We start from the raw sequence: 15,939 nt of genomic DNA on the forward strand, positions 1-15,939 counted from the left end.
CGGTATTAAGCTTATAATTGCACAAAGGCGTGTGACTGATCGGAAGATGGGACAAAATATATTTAAAGCAATGAATGACCAAAAGATTGAAAAGTAAAGAAAAACTAGAGTATGAGGGAAAGCTGGCTAGAATGAGATGGGAAAAGTTTCCAAGGGTATTTTTTAAAAGGTTAACAAAGTGAGGGTTGGTCATATAAAGATAAGGACATTGCAAGATGAATTGAATTGGTATTTTGCATTGGTCTTCACTATAAAGGGTTTACAAGTAACATCCCAGAAATAGCTGTAAATCGGGAAATGGAAGGGAGGGGGGACACCAGGGAAGTTGAACTGGGAATTCATTGGAGCTGTGGGCTGACAAATTCTGGGTCCCAGTGGACTTCATCCTAGGGTCTTGAAATAAGTGGCTAGTGAGGTAGTTGATGTTGTTGGTTTTAATTTTCAACATTCACTAGATTTGGGGAACATTAAAAAATAAAACATGTCCTCCTTTATTCAGAAAGGGAGGGAGACAGAAAGGCGGAAACTATAGGCCATTTGACTTCTGATACATGGAAAATGTTAGAAGTTATTATTAAAGATGTTATAGTAAGCCACTTGGAAAAATTCAGGGTACTCGCGCAGTGTCAATGCGGTTTTGTGAAAAGGAAATCCTGTTTGACCAAGTTATTGAACTTCATAGAACATAGAAAATACAGCACAGAACAGGCCCTTCGGCCCACGATGTTGTGCCGAACCTTTGTCCTAGATTAATCATAGATTATCATTGAATTTACAGTGCAGAAGGAGGCCATTCAGCCCTTTGAGTCTGCACCGGCTCTTGGAAAGAGCACCCTACCCAAACTCAACACCGCCACCCAACACCAAGGGCAATTTTGGACACTAAGGGCAATTTATCATGGCCAATCCACCTACCCTGCACATCTTTGGACTGTGGGAGGAAACTGGAGCACCCGGAGGAAACCCACGCAGACACGGGGAGGATGCGGAGACTCCGCACAGACAGTGACCCAAGCCGGAACCGAAACAGGGACCCTGGAGCCGCGAAGCAGCTGTGCTATCCACAATGCTACCGTGCTGCCCATAAGAACAAATAAATCTACACTATATCATTTTACCGTAACCCATGTACCTATCCAATAGCTGCTTGAAGGTCCCTAATGTTTCCCACTCAACTACTTCCACAGGCAGTGCATTCCATGCCCCCACTATTCTCTGGGTAAAGAACCTACCTCTGACATCCCTCCTATATCTTCCACCTTTCACCTTAAATTTATGTCCCCTTGTAATGGTTTGTTCCACCCGGGGAAAATGTCTCTGACTGTCTACTCTATCTATTCCCCTGATCATCTTATAAACCTCTATCAAGTCGCCCCTCATCCTTCTCCGTTCTAATGAGAAAAGGCCTAGCACCCTCAACCTTTCCTCGTAAGACCTACTCTCCATTCCAGGCGACATCCTGGTAAATCTCCTTTGCACCTTTTCCAAAGCTTCCAGATCCTTCCTAAAATGAGGCGACCAGAACTATACACAGTACTCCAAATGTGGCCTTACCAAAGTTTTGTACAGCTGCATCATCACCTCACGGCTCTTAAATTCAATCCCTCTGTTAATGAACGCGAGCACACCATAGGCCTTCTGCACAGCTCTATCCACTTGAGTGGCAACTTTCAGAGATGTATGAACATAGACCCCAAGATCTCTCTGCTCCTCCACATTGCCAAGAACTCTACCGTTAACCCTGTATTCCGCATTCATATTTGTCCTTCCAAAATGGGCAACCTCACACTTTTCAGGGTTAAACTCCATCTGCCACTTCTCAGCCCAGCTCTGTATCCTATGTCTCTTTGCAGCCGACAACAGCCCTCCTTACTATCCACAACTCCATCAATCTCCTTGAAGTAACAGGTGCTGTGGATAAAGGGAAACTGGTGGATGTACAGTACTTAGATTTCCAGAAGGCATTCGACAAGATGCCACATAAAAGGTTATTGCGGAAAATTAAAGCTCATGTTGTAGAGGGTAACATTGGCATGGGTAGAAGATCGACTAGCTAACAGGAAACAGCAGACATAAATGGGTCTTTTACTAGTTTACAGGGTGGGGTCTCCTCTAAATGGTGAGATTGCAGAGCTCTGCGGTGCAGTGATCTAGGTGAGCCAGTGTGTGAATTGCTAACGGCTGGCATGCACGTACCGCAAGTAATTAGGAAAGCCAATGGAATTTTATCACTTATTGCGAGGAGAATTGAATACAAAAATAGGGAGGTTATGCTTCAATTATACAAGGTTTTGGTGTGTGCGGTGTTGGTTTCTTCATTTAGTGGGCAGCACGGTAGCACAAGTGGTTAGCACTGTGGCTTCACAGCGCCAGGGTCCCAGGTTCAATTCCTCGCTGGGTCACTGTCTGTGCGGAGTCTGCACGTTCTCTCCGTGTCTGCGTGAGTTTCCGGGTGCTCCGGTTTCCTCCCACAGTCCAAAGATGTGCAGGTTAGGTGGATTGGCCATGCTAAATTGCCCTTCGTGTCCAAAAAGTTAGGAGGGGTTATTGGGTTACGGGGATAGGGTGGAAGAGAGGGCTTAAATGGGTCGGTGCAGACTCGATGGGCCGAATGGCCTCCTTCTGCATTGTATGTTCTATGTTCTATTTAAAATGCATTTGAAGCAGTTTACTAGACCACTACTTGTATTGGGCGGATTGGCCATCTCCAAAGGTTGCACAGACCAGGCTTGCATCCACTGGAGTTTAGAAGTGTAAGAGACCTTAGGATTCTGAGAGGTCCTGACGGGGTCGATTTGGATAGAATACTTTCCTTTCATGGGAGGCATTCTCTGATTTGAAGACAAAGTGTTGACGCTAGTGAGGAAGCAGTGCCATTTTACACCCCAAGTAACGGCCCAAAAGCTGCACCGATCTGCCGTCTGGTGGGGGGCTAGCAGACATGCAGCGTAGAGCCCCCGGCTTTAGCTGCGGATACGACCGGAGAATTGGCGGGTCCGTGGCTACGTATGCGTACGGCAACGGCCGCGCCGTGCAACATGGCGCCAGCCGTGCATGGTCCCGGCCTGCCAAAAACTGCCCCTCTTTGACCAGGCTCGCCACCCCCGGACCTCCCCTCACTAGTGCCCCCAAGCCCCCGCCAATGCTCACCTACCCGCGGAACAGCTCCCACACGACTGTGGTGGCGCTGTACTCAGTCTACAGCATCATGCTGTGTTCCTGAAAAAAAAAGGATAAGTTTTCCACGCCGTCGGGAACTCGGCCCATCGGGGGAGGGCCTCGGGTGACATCCTGAGGCAGTCCCGACGATGTGCGGCATACACTGTGAGCACACCGTTTTGGAGGGGGCGGAGCATCGTAAAAACAGCGGCACCCCCGATTCCGTCGCAAATGGGAATTCTCCGGCCGATCACTGAATGTGATTTCGTCGTCAGAGACCGGAGAATCCCGCCCAGAGTCATTGAATATTTTTTAGGCAGTGGTGGATTCTTTTTTTTTAAAAAACATTTTACCAAGGCAATTATGATTTTATAATAAACAATACAAATACAAATTACACATAGTTCAGTGCGTAACACTTCCATCCATCACCCATTGTTCCCGCCTACTCTAAACACACAATAACTGAACTGCCCCCTAACCCCCCCCCAAGTCTGAGAAACCCAGCCATGTCACTAACCCAAACCCCCGATTTTGGGGGCTTCGAGTCCCTCCACGCTAATAATATCCGTCTCCGGGCTACCAAGGAGGCAAAGGCCAAAACTCAGCCTCTCTTGCCCCCTGGACTCCCGGATTTTCCGACACTCCAAAAATCGCCACCTCTGGACTCGGCGCCACCCTCATTTTTAGTACCGTGGACATGACATCCGCAAATCCCTGCCAGTATCCCCTAAGCTTTAGGCATGCCCAAAACATATGGACATGGTTTGCTATCCCAACAAAACTTGCTCATCCGGGCCACCGTCCTGTGTGCCCAGTGAACTACCTTGAATTGTATCAGGCTGAGCCTGGCCCATGATGAGGATGTGTTGACTCTGCTCAGAGCATCCTCCCACAGACCCGCCTCTACCACCCCTCCCAGCTCATCTTCCCATTTACGCTTTAGATCGCCTATCTTGAGTTTCTTCCCACTCCATGAGTTCTTTATAGATATCCGAAACCTTCCGCTCCCCCACCCCTGTTTTAGAAACTACCTTGTCCTGTATCCCCTGTGGCGGTAGAAGCGGAAAGGTCGCAACCTGCCTTCGCACAAAATCCCTTAACTGCAGATATCGAAACCCATTCCCTCCCAGCAATTCAAGCTCCTCATCCAAATCCTCTAAACATGGAAAGCTCCCATCAATAAATAGATCCCCCAGCCACTCAATCCCTGCTCTCTGCCACTCCGAAAAACCCCATCTAGCCTCCCAGGGACAAAGCGGTGATTACCACAAATTGGAGCCCACACCGACGATCCCTGCACTCCCATATGCTTCTGCCACTGCCCCCAGACACTCAGGGCCGCCACTATCACCGGGCTTATGGAGTACCGGGCCAGTGAGAATGGCAGAGAAGCCTTTATCAATGCCCCCAAACTTGTGTCCTTACATGATGCCGCCTCTACCCCCACTACCCACTTCCTGATCATGGCTATATTTTCCACCCAGTAGGCAGTGGTGAATTCTTAATAAGCAGAGGGGTGAAAGTTATCAAGGTAGACGAGAGATTATAATCAGACCATCAGCAATGATCTTATTGATTGGCAGAGTAGGCTCGGCGTGTCGAGTGGCCTACTCCTAATTTGTGTTTGTAAAACGTATTGGAAAACAGCAAAGCAAAGAAAATTGGAGTGAATAATAAAATACTCCCTTGTTTGTGTACTGATTCCTTTCCGCCATCTGTTTCTTATTTCAAGATGATTCAAGGACCAGCTCAGCCAGTTGTATTGTTCACTGTTACACATGTTGTTTATCTCTCCTGCTTGGAGCCGAGTTGGTCTGGAAGACACATGAATTACTGGAAAAAAACAAAAATAATATCTCAAATATGTGGGGGAGCCAACTTTGAAAGGAAAATAAAAACAAATTCCTGGAAATTCTCAACTGGTGGAACTTAGGTTGATGGCATGTGGGAGAAGTCACGCAAAAGATAACTCCCGCCATGGGTACTTGTTTTTTCAACCCTTTTTTGCCCGTCCTTTTGGTTAATTGCTGCGGAAAAAACATATTCACTTGAAGATACAAGATGCCTACATCAGAAAGATGTCAAGGAAGGCTGTGGGGGTAAGAAGCCTGCGGATGGCAGTTCATCCAAAGACAGGCTTCACGTGGTTCCTCTGTGGTGAAAATGGAGGAGACTGCTCCTGGGACTGAGACTTTGGTCGCTCCAATAACGGCGGACGTGCTTGCTGGAGTGTTATCGACGGAATTCGATAAGCCGTTTGAGAAGCAGTGGAACGTGATGACCGAAGGCGAACAAAAGTCGATTGAGGAGGCCCTGGGTCCCATCCAATCGAAATTGGAAAATACATCAGACGGTGAAGGAGCGTGGTGAGGCGTTGGAAGGCGTGGAGAAAGCTTTGCTGAGGCACGGTGAGCAAATTGCCCTGCTGGAGGCCACGGTAGCCATCTAGAATAAGATGCTAAGGGCGAAAATTGATGATCTTGAGAACCGCTCAATGAGAGAACCTCAGAGTTGTGGGGTTGCCGGAGGATATGGACATCCTGACTCCCACTGCGTATTTTTTTTAAGATAATCTTTATTAGTGTCACAAGTAGGCTTACATTAGCACTGCAATGAAGTTACTGTGAAAATCCCCAAGTCGTCACATTCTGGCGCCTGTTCGGGTACACTGAGCGAGAAGTCAGAATGTCCAATTCACCTAACAAGCATGTCTTCCAGGACTTGTGGGAAGAAACTGGAGCACCCAGAGGAAACCCACACAGATACAGGGAGAACGAGCATACTCCGCACAGACAGTGACCCAAGCCGGGAATCGAACCTGGCTCCCTGGCGCTGTGAAGAAACAGTGCCAACCACTATGCTACCTATTTGGGAAGATGATTGGGGAGGGTGGACTTGCGTCCCCTCGGAGCTGGGTGGGGCCAATCGGACTCTGACAGAAGCCTTTACCGAATGAATCACAATGGGTGGCCATTGTTGGGTTTCACAGCTTTTAGGAGAGAGAACGGGTTGTGAATTGGGCCAAGGAAAACCAGGACTGGAAATGGGAAGATAACCTCATCAGGATGCCAAGATATGGAACTGAACTGGCAAGGGAGTGGGCGGCCTTCAACAAGACCAAGGCCGCCTTACCAAGAACAGAGTTTGGTTTGGGATGGTGGATCCGGCGAGGCTTCGTAACCTATGTGTCAAAAGACGATTGTTTTGATGTGTTGGAGGAGGCAGATACCTTTGTTAAAAAGCATGGACTTGGCACGAGTTAATTCTGTGAGATCTTGGATTGCTGTGGGTGGGGAAGGGTATTGGGGCATCTTGTATATATTTGCTGGTATTGTTCTTGTGCGGGATAGTTTTTGCACATGTTTATTTGGGGTGGGATAACTGGTATAAATGGTGCTGTTTTATTTAATATTGTTGGAAATATAGATCTCCTGGTGGGAATTTGTTTTTTTGTATGTCTATTTACTTTATATCCCCAGGGCAGATTTTTTTCTTTCCCCTGGGTGGGGGCTGGCTCGCTAGCAGTAAAGTTAGCTGGCTAAAGGGAGTGAGGTGGGGGGGAGGAGCTGCAGCTGCAAGCGTTCCTTGTTAGTAAGGAATGAAATTTAATTAATGGCAAGAAGCGACATAGGGTCGGAAGGTGTAGAACTTGTGTGGGTAGAGTTGAGGAATCGCAAAAGAAAAGACCCTAATGGGAGTAATGTGCAGGCCCCCTAGCAGTCTAAGACCATAAGACATAGGAACGGAAGTAAGGCCATTCGGCCCATCGAGTCCACTCCATCATTCAATCATGGCTGATCTCAACTCCATTTACCCGCTCTCTCTCCATAGCCCTTAATTCCTCGAGAAATCAAGAATTTATCAACTTCTGTCTTAAAGACAGTCAACGTCCCGGCCTCCACCGCCCTCTGTGGCAATGAATTCCACAGACCCACCACTCTCTGGCTGAAGAAATTTCTCCTCATCTCTGTTCTAAAGTGAGTCCCTTTTATTCTAAGGCTGTGCCCCCGGGTCCTAGTCTCCCCTGCTAATGGAAACAACTTCCCTACATCCACCCTATCTAAGCCATTCATTATCTTGTAAGTTTCTATTAGATCTCCCCTCAACCTCCTAAACTCCAATGAATATAATCCCTGGATCCTCAGACGTTCATCGTATGTTAGGCCTACCATTCCTGGGATCATCCGTGTGAATCTCCGCTGGACCCGCTCCATTGCCAGTATGTCCTCCGAGGTGTGGACCCAAAATTGCTCACAGTATTCTAAATGGGGCCTAACTAATGCTTTATAAAGCTTCAGAAGTACATCCCTGCTTTTATATTCCAAGCCTCTTGAGATGAATGACAACATTGCATTTGCTTTCTTAATTACAGACTCAACCTGCAAGTTTACCGTTAGAGAATCCTGGACTAGGACTGCCAAGTCCCTTTGCATTTCAGCATTATGAATTTTGTCACCGTTTAGAAAATAGTCCATGCCTCTATTCTTTTTTCCAGTAGTCAGGATGGAGGCAGAAAATAAATCTGTAGATAGAAAAGGCATGTAAAAAAGGCAATATTACAATAATCATGGAGGATTTCAATATGCAGGTGGACTGGGAAAGTAAGGTTGGTTGCGGATCCCAAGAAAAGGAATTTGTGGAATCTCTGCGAGATGGTTTTTTTGAGCAGCTTGTAGTAGAACCCACTAGGGAACAAGCGATTGGGAATGTGTAATGAGGCAAACTTGATTAGGGAACTTAAGGTGAAGCAACCGTTAGGGAGCAGTGACACAATACAATAGAATTTACCCTGCAGTTTGAGAGGGAGAAACTGAAATCAGATGTAATGGTATTACAATTAAATAAGGGTAACTGCAAAGACATGATGGAGGATCTGGCCAGAGTTGATGGGAGGGGGAGTCCAGCAGGAAAGATAGTAGAATGGCAGGAGTTTGGGGGGTTATTCGGGAGGCACAACAGAAATTCATCCCAAGGAGGAGGAAACATGCTAAGGGAAGGACGAAGCAACCATGGCTGACAAGGGAACTCAAGGACAGCATAAAAGAAAAAGCATACAATCTGGCGAGAATTAGTGGGAAACCTTTAAAAGCAAGCAGAGGACAACTGAAAAAGCAATAAGTGGGAGAAGATGAAATGTGAGTGTAAGCTTGCTAATAATATAAAAGAGATTTGAGATTGCAAGAGATTTTATTCGATATATAAAAGGTAAGAGAGAGGCAAGAATGGTCATTGGACCACTGGAAAATGAGGCGGGAGACGTACTAATGGGGAACAAGGAAATGGCAGCGGAACTGAATAGGTACTTTGCATCAGTCTTCACGGTGGAAGACACCAGTGGCATACCAGAACTTCGAGAGTCAGGGACCAGAGGTGAGCTTAGTGGCCATCACTAAAGGGAAGGAGCTGGGAAAATTGAAAGGTCTGAAGACGGATACATTACCCAGACCAGATGGACTACTCCCCAGGGTTCTAAAGGAGATCGCTATGGGGATTGTGGAGGCATTGGTGGTGATCTTTCAGGAATCACTGGAGTTGGGGGGTGGGGGAGGGGGGGGGATCCCTAGAGGCTGGGAAATGGCCAATGTAACACCCCTATTCAAGAAGGGAGGGAGGCAGAAGACAGGAAATTAAAGGCCGGTTAGCCTGACTTCGGTCTTTGGTAAGGTTTTGGAGTCCATTATTATAGATGAGATTGCGTGTATTTGGAAATGCATGATAAAATAGGCTTAGTTAACACAGCTTCATCAAGGGGAGGTCATGTCTGACAAATCTACTAGAGTTCTTTGAGGAGGTATCGAGGAAGTTAGACAAAGGATGAGCAGTGGACTTGATCTATTTGGATTTCCAGAAGGTCTTTGACAAGATGCCATCCAGGAGGCTGCTAAATAAGATAAGAACCCACGGTGTTAGGGGCAAGGTATTGTCATGGGTAGAGGATTAACTGACTGGCAGGCATAGTGGGGATATAGGGTTCTATTTCAGGGTGGCAGTGGTGACTAGTGGTTTTCTGCAGAGATCAGTGTTGGGACCACAGTTTTCACAATATACATTAACGATCTGGAAGAATGAACTGAGGGCGTTGTTGCTAAGTTTTCAGATGATACAAAGAAATGTTGAGGGACAGATTGTGTTGAGGAAGTGGGGAAGCTGCAGAAGGATTTGGACAGGCTAGGAGAGTGGGCAATGAAGTGGCAGATGGAATACAATGTGGAAAGGTGTGAGGTTATACACTTTGGATGGAGGAATGGAGGCATAGACTATTTTCTAAATGGGGAAAGGCTTTGGAAATCTGAAGTACAAAGGAACTTGGAAGTCCTAGTTCAGGATTCCCCTAGGGTTAATGTGCAGGTTCAATCGGCAGTCAGGAAGACAGGCAATGTTAGCATTCAGGTCGAGAGGGCTGGAATACAAGACGGGGATGTACTGCTGAGGCTGTATAAGGCTCTGGTCAGACCCCATTTGGAATATTGTGAGCAGTTTTGGGCCCCGTATCTAAGGAAGGATGTGTTGGCCTTCGAAAGGGCCCAGAGGGGGTTCACAAAAATGATCCCTGGAATGAAGGCCTCTTCATATGAGGAGCGTTTGAGGACTCTCGGTCTGTACTGGATGTAGTTTGGAAGGATGGGGAGGGGAATCTAATTGAAACTTAGAGAATACTGAGAGGCCAAGATGGAGTGGATGTGGAGAAGATGTTTACGCTCGAAGGAAAAACTAGAACCCGAGGGCACAGCCTCAGATTGAAGGGATGATCCCTTGCAATATACATTAAAGATCTGGAAGAGGGAACTGAGGGCATCGTTGCTAAATTTGCAGACGACACCAGCCCTCATCTCATTTCCTACTGTCTCCATTACCAGGGCTTGCTGCCCAAGTGGAAGACTTTAAAGTAACGAGTAGAAAGATGAATTGTCTTTCCTGGAGCTTGTGTTGTGCTTCATTGGTACAGTATTTGGAGTAATGACTGGGAGTGGGATGAATATGACAAGCACCAGAAGCTCAATGATTCACTTAGACTGAATGGAGGTGAACAAACTTTTAGATTGATTTGTTTGAAGTTACTTGTATAATGGTCACTCTCATACAGCTATTTAAAATCATGCAGCTATTTAAATTATTTCTAAACTATTTGCACGCTATTTAAAATCTCACTAAGGTACAATTTCTGTTGTGCTTTCAGGAAAAAGAGGAGCTGTTTCTTCGTGCTTTATGCTTATGCCACACTGTTCAAGTAAAAGAAGACGACAAAGTGGATGGTTTAGTAAAACAGCAAGGGTGTGAGTGTACATACATCTCATCTTCTCCAGATGAAGTTGCTTTGGTACAAGGTGCTAAAAAGTAAGACTCTTAACTATTTTAAAAGGGATTGCATTATGGATTAATATCTGCTGGTTTTATTTAGGGTCCAGGTGTATCTTTTATATAGGCAGTAACAAAATTTACCTGTTTGTTCTTGTGGGGAATAAACTTGAGTTCAGCTTGTGAAATTAGAATGTGTATGAAACCTGATTTATATCAATATTTTTCTGGTAGTGACTGCTGTTGGAGTACTTTTGAATTCAGTGAAGATGGAAGGAATTTATTAATGTTTCCTTCCCTTGTGTTTTTGCATTTGCAGCATTTTCAAAATATGCTTGTGTAAAGCAAAAAAATAGATGTAGAAGAATAACTAGCATTGCGTTTGTGACATTAATTCAGTATATGGGTTTTTGGATTGGTAAACAACTAAGCTTTGTTCCTGCATTTTGACATAATCTGCACGCTGAGCTGGTACCTCAACTCCCGCTCCATTACGCCATTTTGTCCCGACATTTACTGCACTTCTACCTGATTCAGAATTCATTGTTTATAAAGTGTATTAGTTTGTGTCAAGAATGATTGGAATAAACAGCTGAACATATTCTGTTTTGGGTTTCATTGTTGCAGTGGTGTAGTAGTGTATTTTGCGATTTCTATTCCAGTTAGTGTTTGCAACAAACACCCACTTAGGATCTTAATGCTGGTATAAGACAGCCTAGCTTTAAGTATTTTTGCTGATGCTTAATTTTCTCACACTTCTGCACAGTAAATCAGAAATCATTACAGAATTTAAGCGCTGAGCGTGTGTGTTTATTTTCCCTGCCAGATTGGGTTTCACCTTTCAAGGAGTGGAGAATAACAGGATGAAAATACAAAATAGAGACTCAGAAATCGAGATGTAAGATGCATTTGTTTTTATTTTATTTTCATGATGCTGATAATCATAATGTTGTATTTGGTTGGGAGCTATATAATTAGAAAACTATTTTGGATTCATTCCTGGGGTGTGGGGGTTGCTGGTCAGGCCAATGTTTAGAGCCTAGCCTAATTGCATTTGTTTTGAAATGTACCCACTGAAATCCTTTAAGATGCAAAACATTTCTTTTCACCTCCTAACTTTGATGTTTAAAAAACGCGCAACTTACCTAAAACCGCAAATATTAGATCCAACCTATTTACTTGTACATTAAATCCACCATAATATGTCATTATAAATGCAAAAACCTAAACCCCTATCCTTGCCTTAAATCTCCCAGACAACTTGTCACTAGTAAGCTTTCCCTAGCTCAATTAAATCATTTTACAGATGCACAGACTTCACAAAATAGCACAATATTTCCCAAAAAGAATTTTTAAAACCATCCATTCTCTCAAATGTTGCAATAAAGGAAGTGGTGAGAGAGATATTGGATAGCTTAAAAGTAGATAGAGGAGATATGTAATGTTGAAAGTACTTAAGTACAAAAAATCGACTATATCTTAGATTTCTGGTGGAAATAAGGATTGAAATTCTTTCAAAAAACAATGCAGCACAGGAACAGGCCCTTCGGCCCTCTAAGCCTGTGCCAGTCATGATACCACCCTTGGCCAAAACCCTCAGCACTTCCTTGTGCCATATCCCTCTATACCAATCCTATCCATGTATTTTCGAGATGCCTTTTGAATGATGTTAATGTATCTGTTTCCACAACTGTTCCAGGCACACTCCACCCGCTGTGTAAAAAAACCTGCGTCTCCCAACTCTAAACTTTGCCCCACGGACCTTAAACCTATGCCCCCTAGTGACTGACCCTTCCACTGTGGGAAAGAGTGCCTGCCCACTCACTCTAGCCATGCCCCTCATAATCTTGTAGACCTCTATCAAGTCGCCCCTCAACCTCGGTCGTTCTAATGAAAACAGCCAGGAGTCTATTCAGCCTCCTCACAGCTAACACCCTCCAGACCAGACAACTTCCTGGGAAACCTCTGCACCCTCTCCAAAGCCTCCACATCTTTCTGGTAGTGTTGCGACTGGAATTGTGCCAATATTCCAAGTGTAGTCTTACCAAGGTTCTATACAACTGTAGCATGACTTGCCAGTTTTTATACTCAATGCCCCGTCCAATGAAGGCAAGCATTCCATATGCTTTCTTGACTACCTTGTCCACTTGTGTTGCCACTTTCAAAGATCTGTGGACCTGCACGCCCAGACCTCTCTGACTTTCTATATTCCTCAGAGTTTTGCCATTTGCTGTACATTTCCCCTCTATTTTAGACCAACCTAAATGCATTACCTCACATATTTCAATCCTCACCAAATATGGAAATGCTATCCGAGGGCTGGAGGATTGCAAATATTACACACCACTGTGCAAAAAAGGGAGAGTGACCATCCTTGCACCAATGTGGGGCGAAATAAATTGCAGGGCTATGGGACTAATTGGGTAGTTGTTCCAAAGAACTGGCAAAAGCACAAAGATTGCATGTCCTCTTTCTGTGGTTTATCATTCTGATTCTGTTTGGGGAGAAGTGAGGAATTCGAATCCGAGAACAAATGTGAAGTAACGGTAAATTTAATCTGCAAATTGATTTTATTGAATGGTTTGGGAATTGCCCATTTTCCAGTAGACTGATTTCTGTTTAACTAAATGAGTTTGCATGTCATACTTTGCTGAACTTTTTTAAAAAAAAATAATATAATTTATTCTGTTTGATTACAGGTATGAACTTCTGCAGGTTCTTAGCTTTGATCCTGTTCGTCGACGTATGAGTGTAATAGTGAAAGAGAGTTCAGGTAGTGTGCGTTTCACCAAGGAAAATGGGGGGAACAATATGAATTTGGTATAAAATTTCAAATTGAGGGAAAAAGATGGATAGGTTTATTGCTTTGTCGCACTAACGTTGGTCAATATCTTTTCATTTTTACAACATATAAAACGGCAGCTGTTCTGTTTTTCTAGCATGCCCATATAATTTTGTTTTCTTCTATAATAGGGAAAATTTTCCTTTACTGTAAAGGAGCAGACTCTTCAATTTTTCCCAAGGTGAAAGCTGGAAAACAGGAGGAAATAAAATTGCACGTGGAGCGCAGTGCTGTGGTAAAGTTGGATTTGTTTATGTAGTCCATTTAAGTGTTAACCTCTTGAGGTAGCTTTGGATTTAATGGTTATTTATGTGAAATATGTATGGAAACAATTTCATGCTTTTTGTCATGAGTGGTAAGATGGGACAGGCAATGGAATGGGGGGTGGTAAATTAGTAGTATTACAGGTTTTCTCTTAAGAGCTTTTCAGATTTCCTAGAATCCCTACAGTACAGAAGACGATCATTCAGCCCGAGTCTGCACCGACCCTTCGAATGAGCACTCCATGTCAATTCCCTCCTATCCCTTTACGTCCATAACCTAACCTGCACCTCCTAGACACTTGAGGGGCCATTTAGCATGGTCAATCTACCTAACCTGCACATCTTTGAACTCTTAACTTCCTTTTTACTCTTCCCGCCCCTTTAAAAACAACTTCAGGCATACACTTGAAAAATATGGCGCTGGCTAAATCGCTGGCTTTGAAAGTAGGCCAAAGCAGGCCAGCAGCACGGTTCAATTCCCATACCAGCCTCCCCGAACAGGCGCTGGAATGTGGCGACTAGGGGCTTTTCACAGTAACTTTATTGAAGCCTACTTGTGACAATAAGCGATTTTCATTTCAAATGTGTCACTTGTTTGCAATCTCATGTTTATCAAACTTCTTTGGAGGAGCAGATTCCAAATAGCAGTATTATTTTCATAAAGAGGTGAAAATAGAGAGGCACCATGTTCATTCAGTCCTCCAAAGCCTTTCCAACCTTGTATGGAACAATGATAAATCAATTTGGAGGGAAGATCGAAGCAAAATACTGCAGAGGCTGGAAAGCTGAAATGAAAATGGAAAACGCTGGAATGACTGGGAAGGTCTGTCAGCATCTGTAGGGAGTGAGAAATGGAGTTCATGTTTTGAGGCTGTGTGACTCCTCAGTGCTTGAAACGTTAAGTCTGTTTCCCTCCCCACAGATACTGCCAGACCTGAGTTTTTTTTCTCGCATTTTCTGTTTTCGTTATTGAAGGGAAGATCACATTGGTTCCAGCGGAAGGTTACTTGAAAGTATTGCTGAGGTTGTTGCTTTTCTTTCCTCGCATGATTTAAATTTTCTCCTTGCATTTGGGGAAAAGCTAATTTGAAAAAGTGAATACTACCCAAAGGGAATTTGAATGATTAAAGAGAAAAAATGTACAAGGCCATAGGGGCAGAGCTGGTGAGTGGGACTAATCCAATAGTTCTTTCAAACAGCACAGTAATGATGAGCCAAACTGCAGCCTCCTGTGCTGTATCATTCTATGATTCTACTGCTGAAAGTCAGTAAATCTATTTTTGTTTCCGAAACTGAAAATGGACATGATACTTCACTCAACACAGACGTAAAGTTTGCTTATACAGTGTCTTGTCATCTCAGATCGCTTGTGATGACAAATGACGTCTTTCAGGATGGAAATAAAATGTGAAATCACACTTTTTTTTTTCAATTGGCACCCATTATTGACCTAATAGTTTTTAAAAAAAATATCTTTATTCAAATTTTTCAACAAACCCCCCCCCCCAACAAGAAAGAAGAAACAGAAACACAACAATCAGAAATTATACATTGGATTTCCCCCATATACAATAACCCCCCATGTGACATTTAAAAGCACAAATAGGGGGAAAAAAACACCTTCACCCAAATGCCACCCCAAAAGAAACCTCATCCCCCCCCCCCCGCCCTTGGGCTGCTGACCTCCTAACGCTCTGCGAGATAGTCTAGGAACGGTAGCCACCGCCTGGAGAACCCTTGCACAGACACTCGCAAGGCAAACTTTATCCTCTCCAGCTTGATGAACCCTGCCATGTCATTGATCCAAGCTTCCACACTAGGGGGCTTCGCATCTTTCCATAGAAGCAAAATCCTCCGCCGGGCTACCAGGGACGCAAAGGCCAGAATACCGGCCCCTTTCGCCTCCTGCATTCCCGGCTCGTCCGATACCCCAAATAATGCCAATCCCCAGCTCGGCTTGACCCGGGCATTCACCACCTTGGACATAGTCCTCGCAAAACCCCTCCAAAACCCATCCAGCGCCGGGCACGACCAGAACATATGGATGTGGTTTGCCGGGCTCCCCAAGCACCTCCCCCATCTGTCCTCCACCCCAAAGAACCTACTCGACCTCGCCCCCGTCATATGCGCTCTGTGAGTAACTTTGAACTGTATTAGGCTGAGCCTGGCGCAAGAGGAAGAAGAATAAACCCTACTCGGGGCATCAGTCCACAGACCCTCATCTATCTCCTCCCCAAGCTCCTCCTCCCACTTGCCCTTTAACTCCTCCACCGCGGCCTCCTCCTCTTCTTTCAGCTCCTGGTAGATCGCCGAGACCCTGCCCTCTCCAACCCATACACCCGAAATCACCCTGTCCTGAATCCCATGTGCCGTAAG

General features: G+C 44.8%; 1 protein-coding gene across 6 annotated transcripts in view; it reads left to right on the plus strand.

The window, feature by feature from the left end:
• The window catches only part of atp11c (ATPase phospholipid transporting 11C), a 152,951-nt gene that overhangs the window by 69,881 nt on the left and 67,131 nt on the right, over positions 1-15,939 (plus strand). For all 6 annotated transcript variants that reach the window (XM_072505946.1, XM_072505951.1, XM_072505950.1 and 3 more), the window contains exons 14-17: positions 10,340-10,497; positions 11,285-11,356; positions 13,158-13,231; positions 13,432-13,535. In XM_072505946.1, the coding sequence (XP_072362047.1) occupies positions 10,340-10,497; positions 11,285-11,356; positions 13,158-13,231; positions 13,432-13,535 (408 nt within the window). The remainder of the gene's footprint in view (positions 1-10,339; positions 10,498-11,284; positions 11,357-13,157; positions 13,232-13,431; positions 13,536-15,939) is intronic.

Source organism: Scyliorhinus torazame, chromosome 5 (genome assembly GCF_047496885.1).
Source record: "Scyliorhinus torazame isolate Kashiwa2021f chromosome 5, sScyTor2.1, whole genome shotgun sequence".
NCBI lineage: Eukaryota > Metazoa > Chordata > Chondrichthyes > Carcharhiniformes > Scyliorhinidae > Scyliorhinus > Scyliorhinus torazame.